Source organism: Myiozetetes cayanensis, unplaced genomic scaffold (genome assembly GCF_022539395.1).
Source record: "Myiozetetes cayanensis isolate MyiCay16 unplaced genomic scaffold, myiCay2020 scf41, whole genome shotgun sequence".
Lineage (NCBI taxonomy): Eukaryota > Metazoa > Chordata > Aves > Passeriformes > Tyrannidae > Myiozetetes > Myiozetetes cayanensis.
Window position 1 is genome coordinate 118,942 of NW_026087643.1, and position 27,327 is coordinate 146,268.

General features: G+C 67.9%; 5 protein-coding genes across 8 annotated transcripts in view; 4 read left to right on the forward strand and 1 right to left on the reverse strand.

Moving 5' to 3' along the window:
* LOC126647899 (protein S100-A10) overlaps positions 1-27,327 on the reverse strand; it is a 136,382-nt gene that overhangs the window by 62,054 nt on the left and 47,001 nt on the right. The window lies entirely within an intron of this gene.
* On the forward strand, positions 1,191-4,023 carry KCNJ9 (potassium inwardly rectifying channel subfamily J member 9). Of its 2 annotated transcripts, XM_050330427.1 has the most exons (4): positions 1,191-1,235; positions 2,180-2,704; positions 2,912-3,335; positions 3,589-4,023. In XM_050330427.1, exons 2-4 carry the CDS (start codon positions 2,192-2,194, stop codon positions 3,984-3,986), a joined length of 1,335 nt encoding a protein of 444 aa, XP_050186384.1. In that variant the 5' UTR covers positions 1,191-1,235; positions 2,180-2,191; the 3' UTR covers positions 3,987-4,023. The 2 variants fall into 2 exon arrangements, with proteins under 2 accessions (XP_050186384.1, XP_050186385.1); XM_050330428.1 differs by lacking the exon at positions 1,191-1,235 and having other exon boundaries at positions 2,168-2,704; positions 3,679-4,023.
* On the forward strand, positions 7,246-17,477 carry LOC126647831 (sodium/potassium-transporting ATPase subunit alpha-2). 2 transcript variants are annotated; one of them, XM_050330370.1, is made up of 23 exons: positions 7,246-7,280; positions 9,369-9,474; positions 9,787-9,846; positions 10,197-10,400; positions 10,718-10,831; positions 10,917-11,051; positions 11,190-11,307; positions 11,523-11,791; positions 12,020-12,218; positions 12,449-12,558; positions 12,639-12,773; positions 13,048-13,237; positions 13,486-13,661; positions 13,891-14,027; positions 14,173-14,323; positions 14,686-14,854; positions 14,946-15,100; positions 15,529-15,652; positions 15,899-16,044; positions 16,236-16,366; positions 16,670-16,771; positions 16,859-16,950; positions 17,306-17,477. In XM_050330370.1, the coding sequence occupies exons 1-23, from the start codon at positions 7,270-7,272 to the stop codon at positions 17,332-17,334; spliced, it is 3,063 nt and encodes a 1,020-aa protein (XP_050186327.1). In that variant the 5' UTR covers positions 7,246-7,269; the 3' UTR covers positions 17,335-17,477. The 2 variants fall into 2 exon arrangements, with proteins under 2 accessions (XP_050186327.1, XP_050186326.1); XM_050330369.1 differs by lacking the exon at positions 7,246-7,280 and adding an exon at positions 9,196-9,261 and having other exon boundaries at positions 9,370-9,474.
* CASQ1 (calsequestrin 1) lies at positions 18,363-21,257 on the forward strand. The gene is made up of 9 exons (XM_050330307.1): positions 18,363-18,632; positions 18,826-18,934; positions 19,061-19,134; positions 19,243-19,373; positions 20,246-20,291; positions 20,390-20,444; positions 20,521-20,621; positions 20,723-20,797; positions 20,919-21,257. Exons 1-9 carry the CDS (start codon positions 18,363-18,365, stop codon positions 21,141-21,143), a joined length of 1,086 nt encoding a protein of 361 aa, XP_050186264.1. The 3' UTR covers positions 21,144-21,257.
* Positions 21,722-26,668, forward strand: PEA15 (proliferation and apoptosis adaptor protein 15). 2 transcript variants are annotated; one of them, XM_050330492.1, is made up of 4 exons: positions 21,722-21,825; positions 25,138-25,311; positions 26,101-26,256; positions 26,569-26,668. In XM_050330492.1, exons 2-4 carry the CDS (start codon positions 25,140-25,142, stop codon positions 26,658-26,660), a joined length of 420 nt encoding a protein of 139 aa, XP_050186449.1. In that variant the 5' UTR covers positions 21,722-21,825; positions 25,138-25,139; the 3' UTR covers positions 26,661-26,668. The 2 variants fall into 2 exon arrangements, with proteins under 2 accessions (XP_050186449.1, XP_050186450.1); XM_050330493.1 differs by lacking the exon at positions 21,722-21,825 and adding an exon at positions 21,987-22,005.

Sequence of the window (27,327 nt, forward strand, 5' to 3'; positions counted from 1 at the left end):
TGGGATGGGGGGGTCGGTGGGTCCGTGTCCGGGTGTCCATATATAATAATGTGTCCATATGTCCATGTGTCCATAACCATGTCCGTGTGTCCCTGTCCGAGTACCACTGTGTCCCTGTCTGTGTGTCCCTGTCTGTGTGTCCATGTCTGTGTATCCCTTCCATGTGTCTGTGTATCCATATCTCCGTGTCTATCCATGTATCCCCGTGTCCATGTGCCCGAATGTCCGTGTGTCCATGTGTGTCCATGTGTCCATACATCCATCTGTCTGTGTCCCCATGTCCCCGTATTGGTGTGTTCATGTCCATGTCCGTGTCCCCGTGTCCCTGTCCCTGTGTCCGTGTGTCCCCCCAGGCGGCCCCGTTGTCCCGATCCCGATCCCGATCCTGTTCCCGCCGCACAAAGAGTCTTTGTCCGCCCGGGGGGGACAGGGGGAGGCGCGGGGGAGTGCAGGGGTGGCCACGGGCACCGGGGGAGGGGTGGGCGAGTGACGGCGGGGCCCGGGCTAGAGAAGGGGGGGGGCTGGGCCAGCAAGGGGGACCCCAGGCTGATGGGGGCGGGGGCTGGGCTAGTGAGAGGGGGCACTGGGCTAGTGATAGAGGGATGGCTGAGATGGGGGGAGAGCTCTGGGCTAGTGGAAGGGGGGGCTGGGCTAGTGATGGAGACCCCCGGGCTAGTGAGGGGAGGCCTGGGCTAGTGGGGCCTGGGCTGGTAAGGGGGTCTGATAATGATGGGGGGTCTGAGCCAGGGCCGGGAATGTGGGGGTTCTGGGCTAGTGAGGGGGACCCCTGGGCTAGGGAAGGGAGATCTGAATTAGTGGGGAGGGGCACTGGGCATGTGGGGGCCTGGGCTAGGAAGGGGGCTTTGGGCTAATGATGGGGGAGCCGGGCTAGTGATGGGGGCCAGAGCCAGTGAGGGGGAGGGGTAGTGGGCTAGTGGGGGGCTGGGCTACTGGAGGGCCTTGGCTAATGATGGGGACCCCGGGACAGTGATGGGGGCTGGGCTAATGAGGAGGGGGTCGGGCCTGGGGGTGGGATCCGCTCTTGACGGGGACCCTGTGCCGGGGCTGGGGGCTGGGCCAGCGCAGGGCACCCTCGGGCCAGCGGGCCGGGGCGGGGGCGGGGGTGGCTCCCGGTATTTTTATCCGCGCGCGGCCGTTGCCGGGGAACGGGGCGGGGGGCGCGGGGGCCCCGGGACCGAGCGCGCGCGGCGAGCGGGCTGCGCCATGAGGGAGCGGTGAGAGGGGCGGGGGCGGGGGCGCGGGGGGCGCAGGGGGCGGGGGAGAACGGGGGGGTGTGTGGGGGTCCCTGACCCCCCCCGCCACAGCGATACCGGGGGTCCTCCCCCATCTCCGGGCGTGGGGATACGCGGGGACCCCCCCAAATGGGCCTCCCCTCCTCCCCGAGGGCGTTCTTTCTCATCTGCGGGGGTGGGGACCCCCAAAATGGGCATCACCGCCCCCGGGGGGGTTTCTCCCCATCTCTGGGCTTGGGGACACACAGAGACCCCCCAAATGAGCATCACCGCCCCCGGGGGGGTCTCTCCCCATCTCTGGCCCTGGGGACACGCAGGGATCCCCCAAAATGGGCATCGGCTCCCCCAGCCCGGCGTGGCGGGGGTGAGGAGGGTCCGGCCCCACAGGGGGAAGAGGGGGACGGAGGATGAGCGGGGAGAGGGGATGGTGGCACAGGGATCCACGGGAGGACACGAGTAGGGACACGAGTGTGTGTGTGTGTGTGTGTGTGTGTGTGTGATTGTGTGTGCAAGGGGGGCGCACACGCATGTGGGAGTGCATACGTGTGACCCTGCTGCCTGTGGACATGGGTGTGCAAGGCCCAGTAGGGTGTACACGCCTGTGTGTGTTCCCCAGCTGCCTGTGCACACGCGTGTGTGTGCGTGTGCACAGCCCAGCGGGGTGTGCATATGCATGTACATGTGTGTGTGTGTGTGCATGTGGGAGGCCCCGTGGGGGTCACATGCATGTGTGTGACCCAGTTGCATGTGCACATGCGTGTGTGTGCGTGTGCAAGGCCCAGCGGGGTGTACACACGTGTGTGTGACCCACGTGCCTTTGCACACGTGTGTGCACCTCCCTCCCAGTCCCCCCAGTCCCCCAGTTTGGGGGTGCAATCTCCCCCCCAGTGCCCCCCGTGTGAGGTGCCACCCCCCTGTCCCCGCAGCCGCTGACCCCGATGGCTCAGGACAACGCTGCCTTCTGTGGGGTCCCCGAGGGGGTCCTGGGGGGGGTCCCCAGTGAGACCAAACCCCCTCCCCCCGCCCCTCCCGCCCCCCCCAAGCGCCGCCCGTGGGGGGCCGGGGGGGGTCCCGCGGCCCGGAAGCGCCAGCGGTACGTGGAGAAGGACGGGAAGTGCAACGTCCAGCACGGGAACGTGCGCGAGACCTACCGGTACCTCACCGACATCTTCACCACCCTGGTGGACCTCAAGTGGCGCTTCAGCCTCCTCATCTTCATCCTGGCCTACGCCCTCACCTGGCTCTTCTTCGGCCTCATCTGGTGGGTCATCGCCTACAGCCGGGGGGACCTGGAGCACCTGGGTGACCACGCCTGGACCCCCTGCGTCAACAACCTCAATGGTTTCGTGTCCGCCTTCCTCTTCTCCATCGAGACCGAGACCACCATCGGCTACGGCCACCGGGTCATCACCGACACCTGCCCCGAGGGCATCGTGCTGCTGCTGCTGCAGGTGACCCCCGAGGCTGCTTTCGGGCAGGTTGGGGCACCCCTAGAGGGGTGCAGGGGATGCTGGGTGGGGCAAAGAACCCCGAAGTGGGGGGTCAAGACCCCTTTAGAGGGGCGCGGGGGACCGCGGGGCACCTCGCCTCCCTGGGGGACACCCGACATACGGAGCTCCCCCGGGTCCCCCTGAGCGCGGTTGTCGCGGCCCCCGCAGGCCATCCTGGGCTCCATGGTCAACGCCTTCATGGTGGGCTGCATGTTCGTGAAGATCTCGCAGCCCAACAAGCGCGCCGAGACCTTGGTGTTCTCCTCGCACGCCGTGGTCTCGCTGCGCGACGACCGCCTGTGCCTCATGTTCCGCGTGGGAGACCTGCGTGACTCGCACATCGTGGAGGCCTCGATCCGCGCCAAGCTCATCCAGTCCAAGCAGACCCAGGAGGGCGAGTTCATCCCGCTGGACCAGACCGACCTGAGCGTGGGCTTCGAGACGGGCGACGACCGCCTCTTCCTCGTGTCCCCCCTCATCATCAGCCACGAGATCGATGAGAGGAGCCCCTTCTGGGACGTGTCGCGGGGGCAGCTGGAGAGAGACGACTTCGAGATCGTCGTCATCCTCGAGGGGATGGTGGAGGCCACAGGTAACGGGGTGTGGGGGGTGAAACAGGTCATTGATGTGGGGGTCACCTCATCTCCATGGGGACAATTCCATGGGAACATCCCACCTCCGAGGGGACACCTCACCTCCATGGGGATACCGCGAGTGGGAACACCTCGTCCTCGTCTCCATGGCAACATCTTCGTGGGGACATCTCACCTGCATGGGGACACCTCTGTGGGGACATCCCACCTCCAAGGGAGGGAACGCCTCATCCCCATGGGAATATTCTTCAGGTATTGGGGTGCCCCAAATCAGGGTGCAGCGCAGATTGGGGTCCCCATGCCCCCCCCGATCCCCTGGTGCCCCCTCCCGCTGCCCCCCAGGGATGACGTGCCAGGCACGCAGCTCGTACCTGGCGGACGAGGTGCTGTGGGGTCACCGCTTCACACCGCTGCTCAGCCTCGAGGAGGGGTTCTATGAGGTGGACTACGGGGGCTTCCACCACACGGTGCCCGTGCCCACCCCAGCTTGCAGCGCCCGCCAGCTCGCCGCCGCCGCCGCCCGCCGCGACGCCCACCTCTACTGGTCCATCCCCAGCCGCCTGGATGAGGCGGCGGCCGCGGGGGGTGAGGGGGACCCCGAAATCCCCCGCGAGAGCAACGGCACCTTGGCTGGCCCCGAGAAGCGGTGATGGGCTCCAGAGCACCCCCGTGTACAATAAATGTCCCGTCCCCCCCCCACTCTGGTGGTGCTGGTGGTTTTAGGGTAAGGGGGCTGGGTTTAGGGCGCCCCAGGGTTTGGGAGGGGAGGGGGACCCTGAAATCCCCCTGCAGAGCAACGTCAGCTTCTCCAGCCCCAAGGTGGGTGATGGGTTACAAATCCCCCCTAATTCTGATGGTGGAGGAGGTTTTGGGGTGCGGGGGATGGATTTGGGGTGTCCCCGGGCTCGGGGGGTAACAGTCCGGTGGACCAACGAGGAATTTGGGGTGAAAGAGTGGTGGGCAGAGCCCCCCAACCCCAGTTCCTGCAGGGATCAGTGTCGAGGTGGGGGAGGACACACATTACCCCCTTCTTATCCCCCCGTGTCCCCACGGGACCCCCCGGCTGTTGGGGGGGGGGCTCTGGGGGAAGGAAAGCCGAGAGGGGCCGAGAGGAGCCGAAAAGGCCGAAAAAGCCGAAGGGAGACGACAAGAGCCGAGCGAAGCCGAAAAAAGCCGAACGGAGCCCAGCAGAGCCCAGCGGGGGCCGAGCGTCTCTCTGGCCCCGCCCAGCCCTCTGGCTCCACCCCCGGCCCCGCCCCCGTCTCACGTTCAGGGCTTCGGGGTTGCAAGAGCTGCTCCGCTCCCCCCAAAAAACGGGACACGGGGGTCCCCTCGACCCCCCACGACCCCTCCCGAGCTCCCACACGCGTGTTATGTGTTGACATGTGTGTTGTGTGTTCACACGCGTGTTGTGTGTTCACACGCGTGTTGTCCCCCCCGTGTCCCCCCTTTGTCCCCCCGGTGTCACATTCCTGCCGCCCACGGGCAGCAGCTGCGCGGGGCGGGGGGCGGCTGGACACGGGCAGGGGACTGGGGGCACTGGGAGGGACTGGGAGGGCTGGGAGGAGAGGGGGAGTGGAGGGACTGAGGGAACTGGGGGGGACTGGTGGAACTGGGGGGAACTGGGAGAAATAGGGAACTAGGGGGACTGGGGAACTGGGGGAATTGAGAGGACTGGGGAACTGGGGGAACTGGGAGGACTGGGGCGTGGGCGGGTCCGCGGGACCCCTGTGGGGCTGGGCCTGTCACGGAGCCCCCGAACCCGCGTCATCTGTTTGTTCAGCTTGGGGGCAGCGGGGGGACAGCGGGGGGACAGCGGGGGGACGGGGGGGACAGCGGGGAATGGGGTGGGACAAGGGGGGCATGAGGGGGACGGAGGGGACAAGGGGGCCACGGCCGAGTAAACACCCACCCCCCAACCCAGCTCGGCTGTGGGCACGGCTGGGATGGACTGGGGGGACTGGGATGCACTGGGGACACTGGGAGGGACTGGGAGAACTGGGAAGGAGTGGGGGTACTGGGATGACTGGGACAGAGTGGGGGACTGGGACAGACTGGGGTAATTGGGAGGACTGGGGAATATTGGGACAGACTGGGAGAGACGGGGACATACTGGGACGGACAGGGAGGTGCTGGGGAAGATGGGTAGACTAGGTAGTACTGGGACAGACTGGGATGGGAGGTACTGGGAGGACCGGGAGGTATTGGGAGGACTGGGAGGTAGTGGAACAGACTAGGAGGTACTGGGACAGACTGGGAGGTAGTGGGAAAGACTGGGAGATACTGGGACAGCTGAGGCACTGGCACGGACTGGGGGGACTGGTCCAGACTGGGACTGCTGGTCTGCATGGGGGTGCAGGGCTGGCCGGGGGGTGACTGCGTCCATACTGGGCATACTGGGCTGCACTGGGAGGGTGAGGCCGGCTCAGAGGAGGGGTGCTGGGCTGGGGGGAGCTGATAACACTGGGGCAAACTGGTGGCACTGGTGAGGGGCCCCCCCGCCCTTGAGGCGCCCTTGGCGGTTGCCGTGGAGATAAGCCGGGCCCTGGGGGGGTACTGGGAGGGGACCTTGGCGCGGGACTGGGGGCACTGGGGGAGGGGGTGGGACAGGCATAGCCGGAGCCGGGAACAGCCAAATCCTGGGAACAGCCAAATGCCAGGAACAGCCGGAACTGGGAACAACCAGAGCTGGGAACAGCTGGAGATGGGAACAACCCAGTCCTGGGAACAGCCAGAGCTGGGAACAACCAATCCCGGGAACAGCCGGAGCTGGGAACAGTCACAGTGTCCATGGAAACAACCACAACCCTGGGAACAGTTGGACACTGGGAATAACCCTGTCCCCAGGAACAGCCTCCATGGGTACAACCAGATCCTGGGAACAGCCACGACGTCCATGGAAACGGCCACAGCCCCTGGAACAATCGGACACTGGGAATGATTGTGTCCCTGGGAACAGCTTCCATGGGCTGAGCCAGAGCCTGGGAACAGTCAGATCCCTGGGAACAACTGGATCCTTGGGAACAGTCAGATCCTTGGGAACAGTCGGATCCCTGGGAATAGCTGGACCCTGGGAACAGTCAGATCCCTGGGAACAGTGGGATCCCTGGGAACAGTCGGATCCCTGGGAACAGTCGGATCCCTCGGAACAGTCGGATCCCTCGAGCAGCTCCCCTGGGCACAGCCGTGTCCCCACACACCATGGATCCCGTGGGAACAGTCAGTCCCTGGGCACTGCTGGACCCCTGGGAGCAACCCCATCCCTGGGCACCATGGATCCTGGGAACAGTCATTCCACGGGAACAGCCAACCCTGGGGAGCAATCCCGGGCACAGCCATTCCTTGGAAACAGCCGGTCCCTGGCACAGCCCCCCCAGATCCCCTTCGTGGTGCCCCCATTTCCCCCTTCAGTGTCCCCCTTGTCCCCCCCCCCCGTGTCCCCCCATCTGCTGCCCATTCCCGGCTAATTTTAGCCCCCCCCGGCCGCATTCCCGGTCTCTTCCCGAAGCCTCCACCGTCCCCAGCCGGGCTCACACTGGGAGAACTGGGGACACGCTGGTTTGGGGACGCCCCCCCACCGAAAAACGCCCCCCAGCTCCGGTGGGGGTGAGGGACGGACCGAGGCTCTCGGGCAGCCCCGGAGCCCCCCCGGCCGCGCCGCGGGCGGTCCGGATGTTCGGGGTCTCCTCGGGGTTGGGGGGTCAGGAGGGGTCGCCCCCCCCCGCACACACCTGCGTTCCCAGCGCTCCGCCGGGACCCCCCAGACCCCCCCGCGCCGCTCCCACGGGGGTGGGACGGGCAGGAGCCCCCAGAGCGGGTTGGGGGTGGGGGCGGGCTGGGGCGGGGGCCGTCCCGGGCGGGGCCCGGCGGGTTTTCTCGACCGCTGTCGCCGCCCCCAAAGTGCCCGGGGGCCGGAGCAGCGACGACAGCGCCATGGGCAGAGGGTGAGTAGGGCGGCCCGGGGCGCCCACGCGGGGCACCCACACACCCCCACACCCCAAAGCACCCCCTCTCGAGAGCCCACCCCACGAGAGCCCACCCCCACGGGCGCCCACCCTGGGACATCCCTCAGGTCACCCACCCACGCGGGACACCCACACTCAACTCCCCGGAGCGCCCATCCCCTTGGGCACCCATCTGAGACCACCCTGCGCCTGCCCCTGGCACCCCCCACGCAGGACCTCACCCCGACACCCCCACGCTCCCCCAGGGCGCCCACCCGTGTGACACCGGATGGGACTGACCCACGCGGGGCCCCCAGAGCCCCCCAGCTCCCGGACAGCCCCCAGGAGCAACCCCCACGAGAGACCCCCACGCCCTGGACTCTCCCTCCCTCCCTCCACGCGGGACCCCCACCCCGGGGACAATCCCCCTGAGGCCCCCCCACGGGAGACGCTCCCCCGTGGGCTACTTTCCCTTCGGGCTTTGCCCCCCCATACACACCCACGGGGGTCCCCCAGCCCCCATAACCTGTCCCGCAGGCCCCCACCTCGAGTGACCCCTGACACGCGTGTGGGGGAAGAAATTTGGGACCGGGGAGACACACAGGACCCCTTTGCGGTGGGAAACGGAGCCCCGCGGCCACGGAGCCCCTCGGAGCCCCCTGTGCCCACCGCGGGGCCCCCGCACCCACCCCCGTGGCCGCGTGCCCGTGGCTGCCCAGAGCCCCTGTCCCGCTGCCCCGGCAACGCCCGCGGGGGCCCTGAGCCGGGACTGGCCCCAAGCCCGACCCCCGGGGCCCGCCGGGACCCCCGATCCGCCTGGCACGGGCGGGACTTCCCCAACCGTGGGCACCCACCCAAAAGTGGGGGCACCCCGCAGGATGTGGGTTCCCCCGTGGGTGTCTCCCTGCCCTCCCCGCCGCGGGTGTCCCCGTGTCACCCTGTCCCCAAGGGGGGAGGGGGACACACCTGACACTCGATACCCCCGCTGCTCCCCCACCCCCATAAAACCCGGGGCCCCTTCAAGTGGATCCCGCAATGTGGAGCCACAACTGGGGTCCCAGTGACGAGGGGGGCAGTGGAGCCCTCCCGGGGTGCCTGGGGAAGGGGGTGGGGACCCCTCGGTCCCCCTCGGTAACTCGACCCCCCCGCTCCCGGTGTTGGTTTTGGCACCGGGAGGTTTTCCATGACATCGGCCCCCGCCCCCCGGCCGTGCCAGCGGCCCCCGGGGACCCCAGTGGTGGGGGGGGTGACACAGCCCCTCCCCAAGGAAACGACCCGGCCCTGCCCCCTCCCTGGGGGTGGGGGGTCTTCTTCTGCTCTGCTGGTGGGGACCCCCCTCATGGACATGGGGACCCCCTGGTCACAGTGACTCCCCGTGTCCCAGAGGACCCCCCCGAACCACAGTGACCCCCCTACGGCCCCAAGACAGTGACACTCCCAGAGCCACAGTGACCCTCCCGGTGACCTTGGGGACACCCCTGCGACCACAATGACCCCTCCTCGCCCTGTGGTGACAGTGACCTCCCCTCACATGACCACAATGTCACTTCTGTGGCCACAGTGACCCCCCCGTGACTGCAGTGCCACCGCTGCCACCACAGTGACCCCACACACACTCACAGTAATCCCCACACCCCCTGTGACCCCTCACACCCACAGTGACCCACACACACCCACAGTGACCCCCCCACGCCCACAATGACACCCCCACACCCACAATGACACCCCCGGTGCCCACAGTACCGCCTCTGCCACCACAGTGACCCCCCCCTGTGACCGCAGTGCCACCTCTGCCACCACCCATCACCCCGGGGACCCCTCCCACGACCACACCCCCCTTCCCATTCCCCCATCACCCTCTGTGCCCCCCATGGTGCCCCCCGCCCACGCTGCCCCGGTGCCCCTGCAGCCCCCCGCGCCCGCGCTGACGATGCCGGTGGCCACAGTGACGCCCATGCTGGCCGTGACATCCATGCCCATGGTAATGCCACCGTGCCCGGGGAGGGGGCCGGGGGCAGGAGGGCCTGCGGGGGTCCCCGTGCCCGCCGGGGGGGTCCCTGTGCCCACCCGGGGGTGTCACCCATCCCAGGCCGGCCGTGAGTACTCGCTCGCGGCCACCACGTCCGAGAACGGCGGCGGGAAGAGGAAGCAGAAGGAGAAGGAGCTGGATGAGCTCAAGAAGGAGGTCAACTTGGTGAGGAGGGGACAGGGGACACCGTGGGGACACAGGGATGGGGCACTGCAGGCGGGGGGGCGGCAAAAGTGGGTGGGGGGACGCGAGGGAGGGGGGTGACACAGGGGCTGCAGGGCTGTGGGGACAGTGGCAGTGCCAACCCATCCATGGGGACATGGGGACATGAGGGACATGGGACCGTGGGGACAGTGGCCATGGACAGTGGCTGTGCCATCCCAGTCGATGAGATGTGGGTGACATGGGTGACATGGAACAGTGGCTGTGTCACACCAACTGGGGAGTGACATGGTGACAGTGACACGTGTCCCTCAGGATGATCACAAACTGTCCCTGGATGAGCTGGGCAGGAAGTACCAGGTGGACCTGTCCCGGGTGAGATATCCCCCTGTCCCCATGTCCCCGTGTCCCCCTGTCCCTGTGTCCCCCTGTCCCCATGTCCCCCTGTCCCTATGTCCCCGTGTCCTCCTGTCCCTGTGTCCCCCTGTCCCTGTGTCCCCGTGTCCCTTGACCTTCACATCCCTCTTTCCCCACGTGCCCCTGTCCCCCTGTCCCCACGTGCCACCCCCAGCACACCCCTCCTTCCTGTCCCCATGGGTCACAGCCCTCGTGTCCCCTGTCCCCTCCCAGCACCCTGTGCCCCCCCACACCCTGCCTGTGCCCCCCCAGCCCCCAGGCCCTCGGGGGGTCAGGGGTGACCCCGTGCCCGCTCCCCATGCCCCCAGGGGCTGACGAACGCCCGGGCTGCCGAGATCCTGGTACAGGACGGCCCCAACGCGCTGACCCCCCCACCCACGACCCCCGAGTGGGTGAAGTTCTGCCGGCAGCTCTTCGGGGGCTTCTCCATCCTGCTCTGGATCGGGGCCATCCTCTGCTTCCTGGCCTACGGCATCCTGGCCGCCATGGAGGACGAACCCTCCAACGACAACGTGAGGGGCTGGGGGCACGAGGGGCAGGAACAGTGAGGGGGGACAGGGGGCACCTCCGGGGGGCACTGGGGAGGCACAGGTACCGTGGGGACATTGGCACTGGGGGGACACTGGCACTGAGGGGACACAGGTACTGTGGGGACATTGGCACTGGGGGGACACTGGCACCGGGGGGACACTGGCACTGGGGGGGCACAGACTATGCCGTGCCCAGCTATGGGGATCACACACCGGGCTGTCACTGGTGTGGGGGGGATGTCCCCAGGGGGTACCCCGGTGCCCCCCAGATGCTGATTTGCCCCCTCCTGTGGCACCAGCTGTACCTGGGGGTGGTCCTGGCCGCCGTCGTCATCGTCACCGGCTGCTTCTCCTACTACCAAGAGGCCAAGAGCTCCAAGATCATGGACTCCTTCAAGAACATGGTGCCCCAGGTGGGCACGGGGGGGCACCCAGGGGGGCACCCGGGGGGGCCCAGGGGCTCATGGGCACCCCCTGAGGTGCCCTGTGCCCCCCCAGCAAGCGCTGGTGATCCGGGAGGGCGAGAAGATCCAGATCAACGCGGAGAACGTGGTGGTGGGAGACCTGGTGGAGGTCAAAGGGGGGGACAGGGTGCCCGCTGACATGAGGATCATCTCCTCCCACGGCTGCAAGGTGGGCACGGGGGCAATGGGATCACTGGGGGGGTCTGGGGGGCACCAGGGTGGGCACTGGGTGGACTTTGAGGCAGGTGAGGGTGGATGCACAGTGGGCACGGGTGGTGACACGGGGACGTGTCCTGTCCCCCCCCAGGTGGACAACTCGTCCCTGACGGGCGAGTCGGAGCCGCAGACGCGCTCCCCGGAGTTCACCCACGAGAACCCCCTGGAGACCCGGAACATCTGCTTCTTCTCCACCAACTGCGTGGAAGGTGGGCACCGCCACCCCTGGGGGCACGGGGACATCCACACACACCCCCTGGGGACACGGGGTCAGGGGACACTCACACCTGCCCGGGGGACATGGGGACAGCGTCACACTGGGGGACAGGGTGACTTTGGGGGAACAGGGGACACCCTCCCCCGGGGACAAGGAGGGGACCCCGTGGTCACCAAGAGGGGCCCTTCCTTCCCCCTCGCCCCCCAGGCACGGCGCGGGGCATCGTCATCTCCACGGGGGACAGGACGGTGATGGGCCGCATCGCGTCCCTGGCCTCGGGGCTGGAGGTGGGCCGGACGCCCATCGCCATGGAGATCGAGCACTTCATCCGCCTCATCACCGGCGTCGCCGTCTTCCTCGGCCTCTCCTTCTTCATCCTCTCCCTCATCCTGGGCTACACCTGGCTCGAGGCCGTCATCTTCCTCATCGGCATCATCGTGGCCAACGTGCCCGAGGGGCTGCTGGCCACCGTCACGGTGAGAGCAGGGGGCACTGGAGGAGCGCTGGGAGGGGCTGGGAGGGACTGGGAGGGCACTGGGAGGGGCTGGGAGGGGCTGGGGGAGACTGCAGCATCATCTTCCTAATCGGTATCATCGTGGCCAAAGTGCCCGAGGGGCAGTGAGAGGGGTCTGTACCCCCATTACGGGGGTCTCTCGGCCCCCTGACCCCCCTGGGTGCCCCCTGAGCCCCTCGGGTGCCCCCAGGTGTGCCTGACGCTGACGGCCAAGCGCATGGCGAGGAAGAACTGCCTGGTGAAGAACCTGGAGGCCGTGGAGACCCTGGGTTCCACCTCCACCATCTGCTCCGACAAGACCGGGACCCTCACCCAGAACCGCATGACGGTGGCCCACATGTGGTTCGACAACCAGATCCACGAGGCCGACACCACCGAGGACCAGTCTGGTGCGTGGGGGCACCCCAGAGCCTCGGCACGCCCACCCCCTGGCACCCCGACCCCTGGCACCCTGACCCCCTGGCATCCCGACCCCGTGGAATCCCCCACCCCAACCCCACCCCAGTCCCCCTTCCCCCGCTGGGAAGGTGGTCCCCGTAGGACCCCCTGTGATGTCACCAGGGGTCCCACCCGCCCTGGGGTGCCCCCCCACCCCTGACAGTGCCCCGTGCCCCCCCAGGTGCCACCTTCGACAAGCGCTCGCCCACGTGGGCGGCCCTGGCGCGGATCGCGGGGCTCTGCAACCGCGCCGTCTTCAAGCCGGGCCAGGAGAACGTCTCCATCTCCAAGGTCGGGGGGTCCCTCGGGGCCCAGGGTGGGGGCTCAGAGCGTCCCCAGGCCCCCCTGTGACACCCCAGTGTCCCCCCCAGAGGGACACGGCCGGGGACGCGTCGGAGTCGGCGCTGCTCAAGTGCATCCAACTGTCGTGCGGCTCCGTGAAGAGGATGCGGGACCGGAACCCCAAAGTCACCGAGATCCCCTTCAACTCCACCAACAAGTACCAGGTGGGGCACTGGGGGGACACTGGGAGGGGGGGACCACGTGGTGGGCAGTGGGTGGCACCAGGGAGGTCAGTGGGTGGTACTGGTGACACTGCCGTGGTCAGTGGGTGGCACTGGGGACACCAGGGTGGTGGGTGGGTGACACTGGGTTGGATGTGGGTGACCCTGGGTGCCCATGAGGGACACTGGTGACCCTGTGCTGCCTGTGGGTGTCACTGGTGGCCGTGGGTGACCCCGGGTGGCTGTGGGTGACCATACTGTCCCCCGCTGTCCCCAGCTGTCCATCCACGAGCGCGAGGAGGACCCCCAGGGGTACCTGCTGGTGATGAAAGGGGCCCCCGAGCGCATCCTGGACCGCTGCTCCCGCATCCTCCTGCAGGGCCAGGAGCAACCCCTGGACCAGGAGATGAGGGAGGCCTTCCAGAACGCCTACCTGGAGCTGGGGGGGCTCGGGGAGAGGGTCCTGGGTATGCCGGGGGGGGCTGGAGGGCCCTGGGGGTATATGGGGGGTCCTGGGGGAGGAGCACCTGGGTGAGAAGGTGAAGGAGAGGGTCCCGGGTACAGCTGGAGGGGTCCTGGGGGACCCAGGGGGTGGTGGGGAGGGGGCTGGAAGGGGATCTAAGTGGGATAGGAGGGTCCCTGGTTCCTGGGGGGTCCCGCGGGTAGTTGGGGGTGCCTGGGGGTGCTGCCCTGTGACCCCCCTGGTGCCCCCCAGGGTTCTGCCACCACTACCTGCCCCCGGACAAGTTCCCGCGGGGGTTCCGTTTCGACGCGGACGAGGTGAACTTCCCCACGAGCGACTTGTGCTTCGTGGGGCTCATGTCCATGATCGACCCCCCCCGCGCCGCCGTCCCCGACGCCGTCGGCAAGTGCCGCAGTGCCGGCATCAAGGTGGGACCCCCGGGGACCCCCCGTGAGGGGGCGACCCCCCCTGTGCCCCTCAGGTGACTGGGGACCACCCGATCCCCCCCTCCCTGACCCCTCCGTGCCCCCCCAGGTGATCATGGTGACTGGGGACCACCTGATCCCCCACTCCCTGACCCCCCCGTGCCCCTCCAGGTGATCATGGTGACTGGGGACCACCTGATCCCCCCTCCCTGACCCCCCCGTGCCCCCCCAGGTGATCATGGTGACCGGGGACCACCCGATCACGGCCAAGGCCATCGCCAAGGGCGTCGGGATCATCTCCGAGGGCAACGAGACTGTGGAGGACATCGCGGCCAGGCTCAACATCCCCGTCAGCCAGGTCAACCCCAGGTGAGCTGGGGGGGATTTTGGGGGGTCCCAGGGGGGTTTTGGGGGTCCTAGGGAGTATCTTGGGGGCCTGGAGGTCCCAGAGAGTGTCCCAGGGGTTTGGGGGTGTCAAAGGGGGGGTGTCCCAAGGCTTTGGGGTTCTCTGCAGGGAGGCCAAGGCGTGTGTGGTGCACGGCTCGGACCTGAAGGACATGAGCTCGGAGCAGCTGGACGAGATCCTGCGGAACCACACCGAGATCGTCTTTGCCCGCACGTCCCCCCAGCAGAAGCTCATCATCGTGGAGGGCTGCCAGCGACAGGTGACACCAGCCTGGCCTTTGTCCCCCCAGACCCTGTCCTCTGTCCCTTCTCTTTTGACTCCGGTCCCTTGTTCCTGTCCCCTCCCACTTATCCCATCCCCCTGTCCTTCATCCCCTGCCCCCATTCCCAGTCCCCATAGCCCCTATCCCTTGTCCTCTGTCCCTTGTCCTCTGTTTCCTGTCTCCCTGTCCCCTCTCCCCTGTCCCCACAACCCCTGTCCCCATGTCCCCTGTTCCCCATCCCCATATCCCCTGTCCCCATGCTGTCCCCATGCTGTCCCCATGCTGTCCCCACTGTACCCCCCTTGTCCCCCCTCACCCCCCCGTCCCGGCTGAGCCGGCGGTGTCCCCGCTGTGCCCAGGGTGCCATCGTGGCGGTGACGGGGGACGGGGTGAACGACTCCCCCGCGCTCAAGAAGGCCGACATCGGCATCGCCATGGGCATCGCCGGCTCCGACGTGTCCAAGCAGGCGGCCGACATGATCCTGCTGGACGACAACTTCGCCTCCATCGTCACCGGCGTCGAGGAAGGTCGGGGGCACCCCCGCGGCCCCGTTCTGGAGGTCTCCAGGGGGGTTGGGGACACTCCTGCAGTGACAATTCCCATCCCTGTCACCCCCAGGGCGGCTGATCTTCGACAACCTGAAGAAATCCATCGCCTACACCCTGACCAGCAACATCCCCGAGATCACCCCCTTCCTGCTCTTCATCATCGCCAACATCCCCCTGCCCCTGGGCACCGTCACCATCCTCTGCATCGACCTGGGCACCGACATGGTGAGGGGGGGCCCAAAATTTGCCTGGGGACCCCAAAATTCACTCCAGGGACCCCAAAATCCACCCCAACCCCTCCAAATCCATCCCCCTGCCCCTGGGCACCGTTACCATCCTCTGCATCGACCTGGACACCGACATGGTGAGGGGGGGCCCAAAATCTGCCTGGGAACCCCCAAATCCACCTCAGGAACCCCCAAATCACCCCAGGGGGTGACAGGAGGAGACACAGGGGTGGCAGTGGGTGACACAGGGGTGGCAGTGGGTGGCAGTGGGTGGCAGTGGGTGGCAGTGGGTGACACAAGGGTGACACAGGGATGGTAGTGGGTGGCAGTGGGTGACAGAGGGGTGGCAGTGGGTGGCAGCAGGTGACACAAGGGTGACACAGGGGTGGCAGTGGGTGGCAGTGGGTGACCCGGGGTGCCCCCCAGGTCCCTGCCATCTCCCTGGCCTACGAGGCGGCCGAGAGCGACATCATGAAACGGCAGCCGAGGAACCCCCGCACCGACAAACTGGTCAATGAGCGGCTCATCAGCATGGCCTATGGGCAGATTGGTACGGGGGTCCTGGGGGGGCACAGAGAGGGTCCTGGGGGGGCACAGGGAGACACAGAGAGGGTCCTGGGGTCAGCATGGTCTACAGGCAGATTGGGGGGGTGGGGGTCCCAGAGGTGTTACTCCGTGACCCTGGGGGGGCGATCCCCATCTTGGATGCTGATCCCCATTCCCAGGTGCCAATCCCAAATCCCGGGGTGCTGATCCCGATCCTGGGGTGCTGATCCCAGTCCCACTCCCCCCCCAGGGATGATCCAGGCGCTGGGTGGGTTCTTCACCTACTTTGTGATCCTGGCTGAGAACGGGTTCCTGCCCGGGACCCTCCTGGGGATCCGCCTGGCCTGGGACGACCGATCCACCAACGACCTGGAGGACTCCTACGGCCAGGAGTGGGTGCGTGGCCACAGGGGGGTGGACACAGGGGGCACAGGGGGTGTGATCTGTGAACACGGGGGGCACGGGGCGTGCGATGGGGGGCACGGGGGCACAGGGGATGCAATGGGGGGCACGGGGGGCAGGGGGGCTGCACCCCCCCGCACCAGCCCCACCCTCACGCTCGCCCCCCTGGCCACGGTGCCTCCCAGACGTACGAGCAGCGCAAGGTGGTGGAGTTCACGTGCCACACGGCCTTCTTCGCCAGCATCGTGGTGGTGCAGTGGGCGGACCTGATCATCTGCAAGACCCGCCGCAACTCCGTCTTCCAGCAGGGCATGAAGTGAGAGCCCAGAACACCCAAAAACCCCCAGAACCTCCCCCAGAAAACCTGCCCTAACCCCCCCTAAAGCCTCGGGTGCCGAGGACCCCCGCACTAAGGGACATGGGGTGCAAGGGACCTTGGGGAGGGGGGTCCCTGGGACCCCTGCGGGTGGGAATTGGGGTGCCCAGGACCCCCTACTGGGGTTATGGGGACCCCCCATACTCAGGTCCGTGGCTACCTGGCACCCCCAGGAGCAGTGAACTGCCCCCCTGATCGCCCCTGTGTGCCCCCCACCCACCCATGCCCCCTCTCCCCCTGCAGAAACAAGATCCTGATTTTTGGGCTCCTGGAGGAGACGGCGCTGGCGGCGTTTCTGTCCTACTGCCCCGGCATGGGGGTGGCCCTGCGCATGTACCCCCTCAAGTGAGTGTTTGGGGGGTCCCCCAGCACCCTGCCCCCCCCTACCCCCCTGGATGTCCCCAACGAGGTGTTGTTTGTGTCCCCCCGCAGGGTCACGTGGTGGTTCTGCGCCTTCCCCTACAGCCTCCTCATCTTCGCCTACGACGAGGTCCGAAAGCTCATCCTGAGGCGCTACCCGGGAGGTCAGTGGGGGCACCCCAAAAATGGGGCACCCCAAAAACGGGGGGAGCCCCAAAACACCTCCCTCCCAGGGCTTGGTAGCCCCCAGAACCAATCCCGGGGTTGAGACCCCCCTGGAACCCCCCTGGGCATTGACCCCCCTCACACCTCCCCTGGGATCAACTCCCCCCGAGGCCAGGGGGGGCACCCCAAAAACGGGGGAACCCCCGGGGTGTGTGTGGGGCACTAAGGGGGTTGTGGGGGGGTGCCCAACAATTTGGGAGGGGGCACAGAGAAATGGGGGGCAAGAGGGGCCAGGGCACCCCGGGGGGGGAGCATTTCCCCCTCCCCTCTGATACCCCCCCCTCTCCATTACAGGCTGGGTGGAGAAGGAGACCTACTACTAGAGACCCTCGTGGGACCCCCGGCCCCCCAACACCCTGCACCCCAATACTAACCCCGGGGGCTGCTGGGGGGGTCGGAACCCCCCTGACCTGGGGGGGGCACCCAGACCCCCCCCCTTCAGAGCAATAAACCAGTTTAACCCCTTTGTGCGCTGGTCTGTGCTGGGGGGGCAGGGGTGGCACAATGGGGGGGGACACAGGGGGAGGGGCAACCTCTGGTGCCCCCCCGGCCCCCAACACCGATGGGACTCAGAGGGGTCCTGGACACCAACTCCCCAATTCTGGGGGTCCCGAACACCCCATGCCCCCGAGTCTGGCGGGGGGTCCTCAACACCCCCTGGGACCACCACCCTGGCCCCCGAGGTGTCCCCTGGTGACTCCACACTCGGCTCCTTATTTTTAGGCCCCCCCTCCCCCCGTCCCCGGGATCCTCTTTCCCGGCTTAATATGGAGCTGGAGCGGGGCTGGAAAAGGGAGGGCCCGGGGGGGACAAAGGGGGGGACAAACAGGGGGACAAACAGGGGGGACAGGGCTGAGCCCCCCAAGGGGGTTCTGCCCCCCTGCCCGGACCCTACGGACCCCCCGAGGGGGGGAACACACATGGGGAACGTGGCGGGCGGGAGGGGGGTGGGAGGTGTCAGGGTCCGTCTGTCCCCACCGTGTCCCTCTGTCCCCTCCTGGTGGGGCCGGAAGGGGCTGGGACTGTCCGGGTGTCCCCCTGGGGTCGCGACCGTTCCCTGTGGCCCGAGTTGTGTCCGTCTGTCCGTCCCCCTCCGACTGACACCCGGCCCGAGGACTGTCTGTCTGTCCGTCCGTCTGTCCGTCTGTCCCCAGGGTTCTGTCTGTCCCCCTCCCGTGTCGGTCCCCGCTGCTCCCTGAGCCCCCTCCCCGCCTGTCCGTCTGTCCGTCCCTCTCTCCCTGTGTCCACTCCCGGCCGTGTGTCCGTGTCCCCGTGTGGCCGTATCCGTGTCCCCGTGTCCGTGTGTCTGTGTGTCCGTGTGTCCCCGTGCCCGTGTGTCCCCGTGTCCCCGATGTGGCGCTGGGCTTGGGCGCTGGTGCTGCTGGCGCTGGGCTCGGGGGTCCCGGGGGGGTCGTGCCGGGGGGGATTGCACTTGCCGGCCCCCGGTGGGCGGGCCCGGGTGGTCGCGGTGACCCCGCGGGACCACCGGGAGCTGCTGAGGCGCTTCCCGGGGCTGGCGCTGCTCCCGCGGGACCCCCGGGATGGGGAACCGCGAGATGGAGAACCCCGGGATGGGGAACCCCGGGATGGGGAACCCCGGGACAAGGAACTGGTGACAGAGGTGGGCACGGGGGAGGCACTGGTGGGGACTGGGGGGTGCTGGTGGGACAGGCACTGGTACCAGCACCTGTGTGATACTGGGGATGCTGGTGGGGACCAGGGGACACTAGCGGGATGGACAGTGACCCCCCTGTGGCACTGGGGACACTGGTGGGGACTGGGGGGCACTGGTGGGACACTGCTCTGCCCCCCAGGTGCCGGAGCAGCCGGTGGTGGTGGTGGTAGAGGAGCAGCTCCAGCACTTCGGGAACCTCGAGGAGGAGCCCAAAGTCATCGGGTACTTCCAGGGACAGCACTCGGAGCGTACGTGGGACCTCCCACCTGTCACCTGTGTCACCCGTGCCCCCCGTGTGTGCCCTCTGTGTCCCAGTGCCCTCCCAGTGCCCTCCCAGTGCCAGCCCAGCCCGTGTCCCCGCTGTGTCCCCCCAGGTTTCCGCTCCTTCATGGCGGCCGCGCGGCACTTCCAGCCCTCGGTGTCCTTCTTCGCCACCTTCGACAGCCGGGTGGGTGCTGGGGGGCCGGGGGGCGTGGGGTGACCCCCCGGCACCCAGAGGTGCTCAGGGACACCCCCCCAGCTCCCAGGGGTGCTCAGGGACGCCCCAACCCCCCAGGTGGCGCAGAGGCTGAGGCTGAGGTTGAACCAGATCGACCTGTACCCCCCCTTCCAGGAGCTGCCCCGGACCCTCGGGGGGGTCCCTGGGGACACCCCCACCATCGTGACCTTCGTGGAGCAGAACAAGCGGTGGGGGGGACGGGGGGACCCCCATCCTGAAACTGGGGGGTCTGGGGGGTGAGGGGGGGGTGTTGCCATGGGGACAGGTTACCAAGGCAGGTGGTTGCCATGGGATGTGGTTGCCATGGGGAGGTGGTTGCTATGGGGACAGGTTGCCAAGGGAAATATCAGCCATGGAGATGTGGTTACCATCAGAGACGGTTACCATGGGATGTGGTTGCCATGGGATGTGGTTGCCATGGGATGTGGTTGCCATGGGATATGGTTGCCATGGGATGTTGTTGCCATGGGAGACTGTTGCTGTGGGGATGTGGTTGCCATGGAATGTTGCTGCCATGGGGATGTGGTTGCCATGGGGATGTGGTTACCATGGGATGTGGTTGCCATGGGGACAGGGGATTCCCAGCTCCCCCAGCTCCCCCTTGCCCCTTTCCCACCCTGCCCGCGGTAGCCCCTGCAGTGACACGAGTTTGTGAGGCCTCAGTAGTGTGGGGAGGTCCCTCCCTGCCCCCGGGGGGTCGGGGGGGTCCCGAGGGGGCGGTTGAGCCCCCCCAGGCCGGGCAGGGTTAAAGCCCCGGGTGCTGCCGGGATATTCCCGCAGCCTTAATCCCCCCCTCGGATCATCCCCCCCCCCCCGCCGCGGCCTCAATCCCGCGGGAGATGGGGGGACCCTCCACGGCCCCCCCTGGCGGCCACGGCGGGGGGGCTCAGCCCTGTGCCCCCCCCTCAATGTCCAGCCCAGCTGTCCTGCCCCCTCACCCCTGCCCTCCCCCTCGAACATCCCCCTCCAGCAGAGCCCGGGGGTGGAGGGTGAGGGGCAACGTCTCGTGGGGGGCGGGGGGGCAGATTTGGGGGTGCCCCTCACCCCCTCCATCCCCCAGGGCCACACTGAGGAAACTCAAACCCCAGACCATGCAAGAGGCCTGGGTGAGTGGGAGGTCCTGCCCCCATCACCTGCCCCTCCCCATCCATGGGGACCCCTCAACCCCCTCCCCCGCCTCAGTGACCCCCCCGTGTCCCCCCAGCAGGATGCAATGGACGGGATCCACGTCGTGGCCTTCGCAGAGGGGGATGATCCGGGTGAGGGGGGGCCCGGGGGGAGCAGGGGACACTGAGGGGGGGCCCCAGCCCCCCTCACTCCCCTCCCCCTTCCCAGATGGCTTCGAATTCCTGGAGATCCTGAAGGACGTGGCCCGGGACAAAGCGGATAACCCCCAGCTCAGCATCCTCTGGATCGATCCCGACGATTTCCCGCTGGTACCGGTCCCTTCCCGGGGTGGGGGGACACCCCCCGTGACCTCCCCGTGCCATCCGGGGGGGTCCCGACCTCCTGATCCCTGTGTGCCCCCCTCCCCCAGCTCGTCCCTTACTGGGAGGAAATCTTTGACCTCGACCTGTCCCGGCCCCAGCTGGGGGTGCTCAACAACACCCACGTGAGTGTGACCCCCCCGGGGACCCCCCCAGGGTGTCCTCGGAGCCCCCGGGGTGTCCCCCGAACCCCCCAGGGTGTCCCCTGAGCCCCTGGGGTGTCCCCACGCCCCGTGCTCCCCCCAGGCTGGCAGCGTGTGGCTGGAGATGGAGGAGGAGGATCTGCCAGGCCCGGGGGACATCCAGGAGTGGCTCCGGGGGGTCCTGGGGGGGCTCATCGGCCCTGGGGGGGACAGTACTGATGATGACGATGAAGACGATGAAGATGATGATGAAGATGATGATGATGAAGATGATGATGACGACGAAGATGATGATGATGACCTTGATGATGATGATGATGATGATTAGGCCATAAAATCCCCCCAAAAAGAACCAGGGTGTGTCACTGGGGGGGGTTGATGATGGGGATCAGATCCAGGGGGTGAGATCCCTGTGAAAGACCCCTGAGGTCCCCACACGAGATTCCCACCTGAGATCCCTGAGTGAGACCCCCATAAAACATTCCCGAGTGAGACCCCTGCGTGTGCAGCATCCCCCGTGCAAGATCCCCACGTGAGATCCCCCACACGAGATCCCTGTGCAGTAACCCCTGCGTGAGATCCCTGGGACAGATCCCGCCTCCTGCGGGACAAGATCCCTGGGAGGGACCCTGGGGTGATATCCCCCCAAGCAACAGCCCCGTGTGACATCCCCCTGTGGGATCCCGGGGCCAGATCCCGATGTGGGATCCCTGTGTGGGATCCCGGGGCCAGATCCCTCCCCACTCCGGTCCCGGGGGGTGCGACAGTGACCCCTCCTCGCGTGCCCCCCTCTCCCCCCCTTCCTTTCGCGGGGGTGACACGCACGAGGCCCCCAAACCTCTGCCGGGGGGTTCCCGGGGGCGTCCCCTCCCTGCTGACCCCGCCCCTCTAAGCCCCGCCCTGCCGGACCCCGCCCGGTTAAGCCCCTCCCTCCCCCGCCCGCCGCTCAGAGCGGCGGCACCGAGACCCCGGAGCGGCTCCGCCACCGGCACCGGCAGCGACAGCGGCCGGTAAGTGGGGGCTGGGGGGGGGGCTAGGACCCACCGCGCGACCCCCGGCCCCGGCGGCGGCCCCGGGAGCCCCCCCAGGCCCGGATGGACGCGCCGGTCGCCGCCCGTGGCCGCCTCCATCCGGTCCCGGTTCCGCTGCCGGGGACGATCCCGGGCCACTGGATCGGACACAGAGCGCGGGTACGGACCCCCCTTCCCAGCCCCCCGCCGGTACCACCCCCACCCCTCGGAGCATCCCCCCGCTCCGGCGATGACCCCCGGGGTGGTCAGGAAGGGGTTAACGGCGCCGGGGTCCCGGACAGACCCCGGTGCCCCCGGCCCTCCCGCCGTGCCCCCATCCCCGCCTTTCACTTCCCCTTTGGCTGCCGGGGGCTCGAACCCGTGACACGCACAGGGGGGACAGGCGGTGCCTACCGGTCCCCACGCGGGACGCGGGACCCGCCATTACCCCCGGTGCCGGTCCCGGTGCCCCCGGTCCCCCCGGTCCCTGTCCCCGCACGGGACACGTGGTCCCCCCACGAACACCCCCCCTCCCCGCGGTGACATCGGGACCCCCCCATCGCCACCCGAGACCCCCGTGGGTGTCCCCCGTTCCCCGTGGGGCGCGGGGTCCCCCCCACCCCGCGCGTCCCGCGCCTGCGGTGCCACCCAGTGCTCCCAGTACCGCCCAGTGCCAGCGATGCCACCCCGTCCCCCGGGACGGGCTGACCCCCCCTCGCCGCGGGTGGGGCCCTTAGGGGGGGCGCGCGTGGCCGGATTCCTGTGGAACACGAGTGGGAAAAGGGCGCGTGAGGCGGTCACGCGGCCCCGGGCTGGGCCAAACTGGGGCCAAACTGGTCCCAAACTGGGCCGCGGAGCCGCCGCTTCCGCGTCGCAGCGCCGGGACGGGGAGGGATTTTGGGGAGGAGAGGAGGGGGGTCCCACAGTTCATCGCCCCCCCGACCATGCCCACCCGTGCTCCGTCCCGCGGAGCATCCGCGCGGCCCCGCGTGGGGAAACTGAGGCACAGGGCGCGTTTTGGGCGGGGGGGCAGCGCGCCCAGATGTGCCCCAGATGTGCGAGGAGCCGCCGCGGGGATGATGCTGCGCCCGGGGGGAAGGGCGGCGGGACCTCTCGGAACGCGTGGGACCCCCCGGGACACGGGTGGGACCCCAGGGGCAGGACGATGGCGGTGGTCGTGGGTCAGGGCGGTGCCCGGGGGGCTCCGTGGGGCGGCGAGGGGGGTCGAGGAGGGGCCGGAGAGTGGCCGCGGGGTCGGAGCGTGGCCGTGGGGTAGTGGCCGTGGATCTGGGATCTGTCCGTGGGTCTGGGGGGGTGTCCGTGGGGCCAGGACCGTGGCCGTGGGGCGGGAGCCATGACTCGCATTCCCGGGATCGGGGGGGTTGCGGGGGGGCCGGAGGCGGCAGCGCCGCTCCCCGCGCCACAAAGGGTCCCTTGTCCCCACGCTGCGTGGGGGGGGTTCGTGGGGGACCCTCCCCCCCTAGTCCCGCTCTCCCCACCCACCCCAAAAACACACGGGGAAGGGGGGGTAGCGATAGGATAACAACACACTCTCCCCCAAAACCCCCCCGCGGGGATGGGGGAGACAAAGGCGGGAAGGAACCGGCCCACCCGTGTCCTGTGCCCCCCCCACGGCGGGATTAACCTCCCCCCCCCGGTGCCCCCCACTCGCCCCACTGAATGGGTCCCCGCAGGGCCACGCCCCTCGTGCATATTCATGAGGCGCTTTGCATGAGAACCGTGAATGGGGAGGGGGTCCCGCTGTTTCGGGGGGGTCGCGGGCATCACCGCCCTCTCCCCCTCCCCTGCTCCCGCATTCCCCGCGGGAACGCGGCGCGGGGGGGGACGGGCCGAGCCTGGGAACGGGCAGGAGGCCACGGGAGAGGGGCGGGGGGGTCCCAACCCCCCCCCGGCGGAAGGACCCGGTGTCCGGGCCAAGGGCTGAGTCATCGGCGGCCTTAAAGGGGCCGGAGCGGGGCCGGACACGGCCCGGACACGGCTCGGGCACGGCTCGGACACGCGTGTCCGTGTGCGGGGGGCGCGCGCGCGGCCGCACGTGCGCGAGGATTTTGGGGGGATTGGGGGGGAAGGGTCTGTAACTTTCTGAGGAAGGGCCGTGGGAGGGGGTGGTGGATAAGGGGGGTCTGTGCGTGGGGAGGGGTGTCTGTGTGTAAGGGGAGCGTGGGGCGGGAGCGTGGGTTGAGGTGTCTGTTCTTCGGGGGTGTCTGTGAGTAAGGGGGCCGTGGGCGGGGAGCGTCTGTGCGTGGGGGAGTTGTTTACGGGTGCAGGCACGAGTGGGGGGGCGGGGGCGCATGCGTGTGTGTGGAGTGGGGGGGACACAACGTGGCCATGCCCGTGTGTGTGGCCCCCCCAAACGTGTGTGACCCCCCCCGTGTCTGTGTGACCCGCGGGGGGTGCCCGCAAGTGTCCAGCCCCCAAAACACCCCAAAGTACACGGGGGGGGGGCACGGGGCAGGCGGGTGATGCGGTTGCCATGGCAACCGCATCCCTGCGTGGGTGGCAGCATCGCCATGGCAACCGTGGACCAGCGGGAGATGGGGGACAGTGACCCCCCCCTCCATACAGACACGACCCCTCCCCCTCCACATACAACCCCCTCCCCACGCAGGAATGGGGGTGGTCCCGATTTCCCCCTCCCAGCTCAGGGTGAGTGTGATGGGGGGTCTGAGAGTGACGGGGGGGTCAGTGCAAAGGGGGGTCCCCCCCCAGGGTGCACGTGCAAACAGCCCCATACTGTGGGGGGCGGGGTCTGTGCAAGGCCAAGGCACGTGTGGGGCCCCCCCATGCCCGGGGGCGTGAGGGGGGGGCACACGGAGCAGCCGCCGTCGGTCCCTGTCGGTCCCTGTCACATCCCGTGAGTGTCACATGAGTCACGGCCGCGGGGCACGGCGGGGGATGAACGGGGGGGGCTGAGGCTGGGGCCACTCGTGACACGCGTGGCTGAGGCTGTGGACACTCATGCCATGTGTGGCTGAGGCCGGGCAGCTCGTGACATGGATGGATGAGGCCAGGGACACTCATGACACGGGTGGCCGGGGCCAGAGCTACTCCTGTCGTGGGCCACTTGTGATGCTGGTGGCTGAGGCCGGGCAGCTCATGACAGGGGTGGCCAAGGGCAGGGCAGTTCCTGCCACGAGGGGTCGAGCTCAGGGGGGTGCTCCCGTCACGGGGGGCTGAGCCCGGCCCTGCTCGTAACACCCACGGCTGAGTCCCGTGCTGCTCGTGACACGTGTGGCTGAGCCCGTTCCCACTCGTGACACGCGCGTGTCTGCCCCCCCTCCCCGTGCTCAGCCATGGCCGAGTACCGCAGCCTGCTGGAGGAGCTGGCCCAGAACATCACGGCCGAGGACCTGGAGCAGCTCAAGTCCGCGTGCCGCGAGGACATCCCGAGCGGGGAGGGCGACGCCATCGCCACCGGCCAGCACTGGTTCGACTTCCTGGAGCGCCACAGCAAACTGGACAGAGGTGATGCCCTGGAGACACGGGGGACACACCCCGAGCCCTGGCCCTGTGTGGCTGCGTGTCCACATGTCCATATACCCCTGTGTCCGTGTGTCTATATATCCCTGTGTCCGTGTGTCCATATACCCCTGTGTCCGTGTGTCCATATATCCCTGTGTCCATATATCCATATACCCCTGTGTCCGTGTGTCCATATATCCCTGTGTCTGTGTGTCCGTATACCCCTGTGTCCGTGTGTCCATATATCCCTGTGTCCATATACCCCTGTGTCCACATGTCCATATATCCCTGTGTCCATATGTCCATATATCCCTGTGTCCATGTGTCCATATATCCCTGTGTCCATATGTCCATGTGTGTCCCCATGTCTGTGTCCATATGTCCCTGTCACCGTGTGTCCATGTGTCCATGTCCTTATATCCATGTGTCCATATGTCCATGTATCCAGATGTCCATATATCCCTGTCCATATCTCCATATCTCCTATATCCATGTCCCTATATCCATATCCCTATATCCATGTCCCTATATCCCTGTGTCTGTATATCCCTATATCCCTATATCCATATACCTATATCCCTGTGTCCATATATCCCTATATCCCTATATCCATGCCCCTGTATCCCTATATCCCCACATCCCTGTGTCCATATACCCCTCTATCCCCTATCCCTGTGTCCATACCCCTCTATCCCCACATCCTGTGTCCATATACCCCTCTATCCCCTATCCCTGTGTCCATACCGCTCTATCCCCCATCCCCGTATCCACGGCCCCGCCGTGTCCCCGCAGCCAACCTGTCGTACATCGAGCACATCTTCGAGATCTCGCGCCGGCCGGACCTGCTGACCAAGGTGGTTCAGTACCGGACGCAGGTGCTCAAGATCTCGGAGGAGGACGAGGTGGACACGAAGCTCACGCGCATCCCCAGCGCCAAGAAGTACAAGGGTGAGACCCCCTGACGGCCCCCCGGGGACGGGGACGCCCAGGGAAGGGACAGGGACCCCCCCCAGGGACACGGGGAAGGGAGAGGGACCCCCAGGGACCCCCCTCATCATCCCAGGGCAGGGCTGGGGACCCTCTGGCTGGGAGGGGGAACCCCAGAGCGCCCCCTGATCCCAGGGAAGGGCCAGGGACCCCTAGGACAGGGCCGGGACCCCCAGAGCTGCCCCTGACCCCCAGGGCAGGGCTGGAGCCCCCCCTGACCCCCAGGGCAGGGCTGGAGCCCCCCGAGCCCCCCCTGACCCCCCTGTCCCACAGACATCATCCGGCAGCCCTCGGAGGAGGAGATCATCAAACTGGCCCCCCTCCCAAAAAGGCCTGAGGAGGAGGAGGAGGAGGATGAAGGCTGAGCCCCCAGGTCCCCCCGTGTCCCCCATCTCCAGCCCCGGGGGCACGGGGGTGGGGAGGGGCAGGACGGGCACGAACGGCTCTGAAAGCCCCCGGGGAGGGGGAGGGGGCGGCTCGTGTGAGTGTGGGGGGCGTGTCTGGGGGGGAGGGGCTTTGTTATTCCCAGGGGACCCCCCCAAAACCCTCAATGGGGGGGGAGGAACAGGGACACCCCCGGTTTTGGTTTAATGGGAGGGAGGGTCACTGGGACCACCCCCCACCCTGGTTTGGGGGGGCACATTGGCACTCCCCCCCAACCCAATTCCAGGGGGTCACAGACACTGGGACCACCCCCCACCCCAATTTTGGGGGGCACAGGGGGGGAGTGACAGACACTGGGACCCCCCACTCCAATTTAGGGGGGTCCCAGGCACTGGATGGCCCCCCACCCCAATTTGGGGGGGGAAATAAAGGGGTTACAAGCACTAAGAGCCCCCCCCAAATTCGGGGGGGGGTCACAGATAATGGGACCACCCCCCACCCCAATTCTGGGGGCCATGGGGGGGAATGACGAGCACTGGGACCCCTCCCAGCTCATTCCAGGAGGGGGTCACAAGCACTGGACCCCCCAATTTGGGGGGGAATGGGGGCAGTGGGAGCCCCACCCCAATTTGGGGGGGTCACAAGTAC

Coding starts and splice junctions, on each gene's coding strand:
- KCNJ9 (XM_050330427.1), top strand. CDS start 2,192: ATGGCTCAGGACAACGCTGCCTTCTGTGGGGTCCCCGAGGGGGTCCTG. Junction 2,705..2,911: donor TCGTGCTGCTGCTGCTGCAG/GTGACCCCCGAG, acceptor CGGCCCCCGCAG/GCCATCCTGGGCTCCATGGT. Junction 3,336..3,588: donor GGGGATGGTGGAGGCCACAG/GTAACGGGGTGT, acceptor AATATTCTTCAG/GTATTGGGGTGCCCCAAATC.
- LOC126647831 (XM_050330369.1), top strand. CDS start 9,211: ATGCCGGTGGCCACAGTGACGCCCATGCTGGCCGTGACATCCATGCCC. Junction 13,662..13,890: donor GCCGCAGTGCCGGCATCAAG/GTGGGACCCCCG, acceptor GTGCCCCCCCAG/GTGATCATGGTGACCGGGGA. Junction 16,772..16,858: donor CTGCGCATGTACCCCCTCAA/GTGAGTGTTTGG, acceptor GTCCCCCCGCAG/GGTCACGTGGTGGTTCTGCG.
- CASQ1 (XM_050330307.1), top strand. CDS start 18,363: ATGTGGCGCTGGGCTTGGGCGCTGGTGCTGCTGGCGCTGGGCTCGGGG. Junction 19,374..20,245: donor TTCGTGGAGCAGAACAAGCG/GTGGGGGGGACG, acceptor TCCATCCCCCAG/GGCCACACTGAGGAAACTCA. Junction 20,622..20,722: donor ATCCCGACGATTTCCCGCTG/GTACCGGTCCCT, acceptor CCCCTCCCCCAG/CTCGTCCCTTACTGGGAGGA.
- PEA15 (XM_050330492.1), top strand. CDS start 25,140: ATGGCCGAGTACCGCAGCCTGCTGGAGGAGCTGGCCCAGAACATCACG. Junction 25,312..26,100: donor CCACAGCAAACTGGACAGAG/GTGATGCCCTGG, acceptor GTGTCCCCGCAG/CCAACCTGTCGTACATCGAG. Junction 26,257..26,568: donor CAGCGCCAAGAAGTACAAGG/GTGAGACCCCCT, acceptor CCTGTCCCACAG/ACATCATCCGGCAGCCCTCG.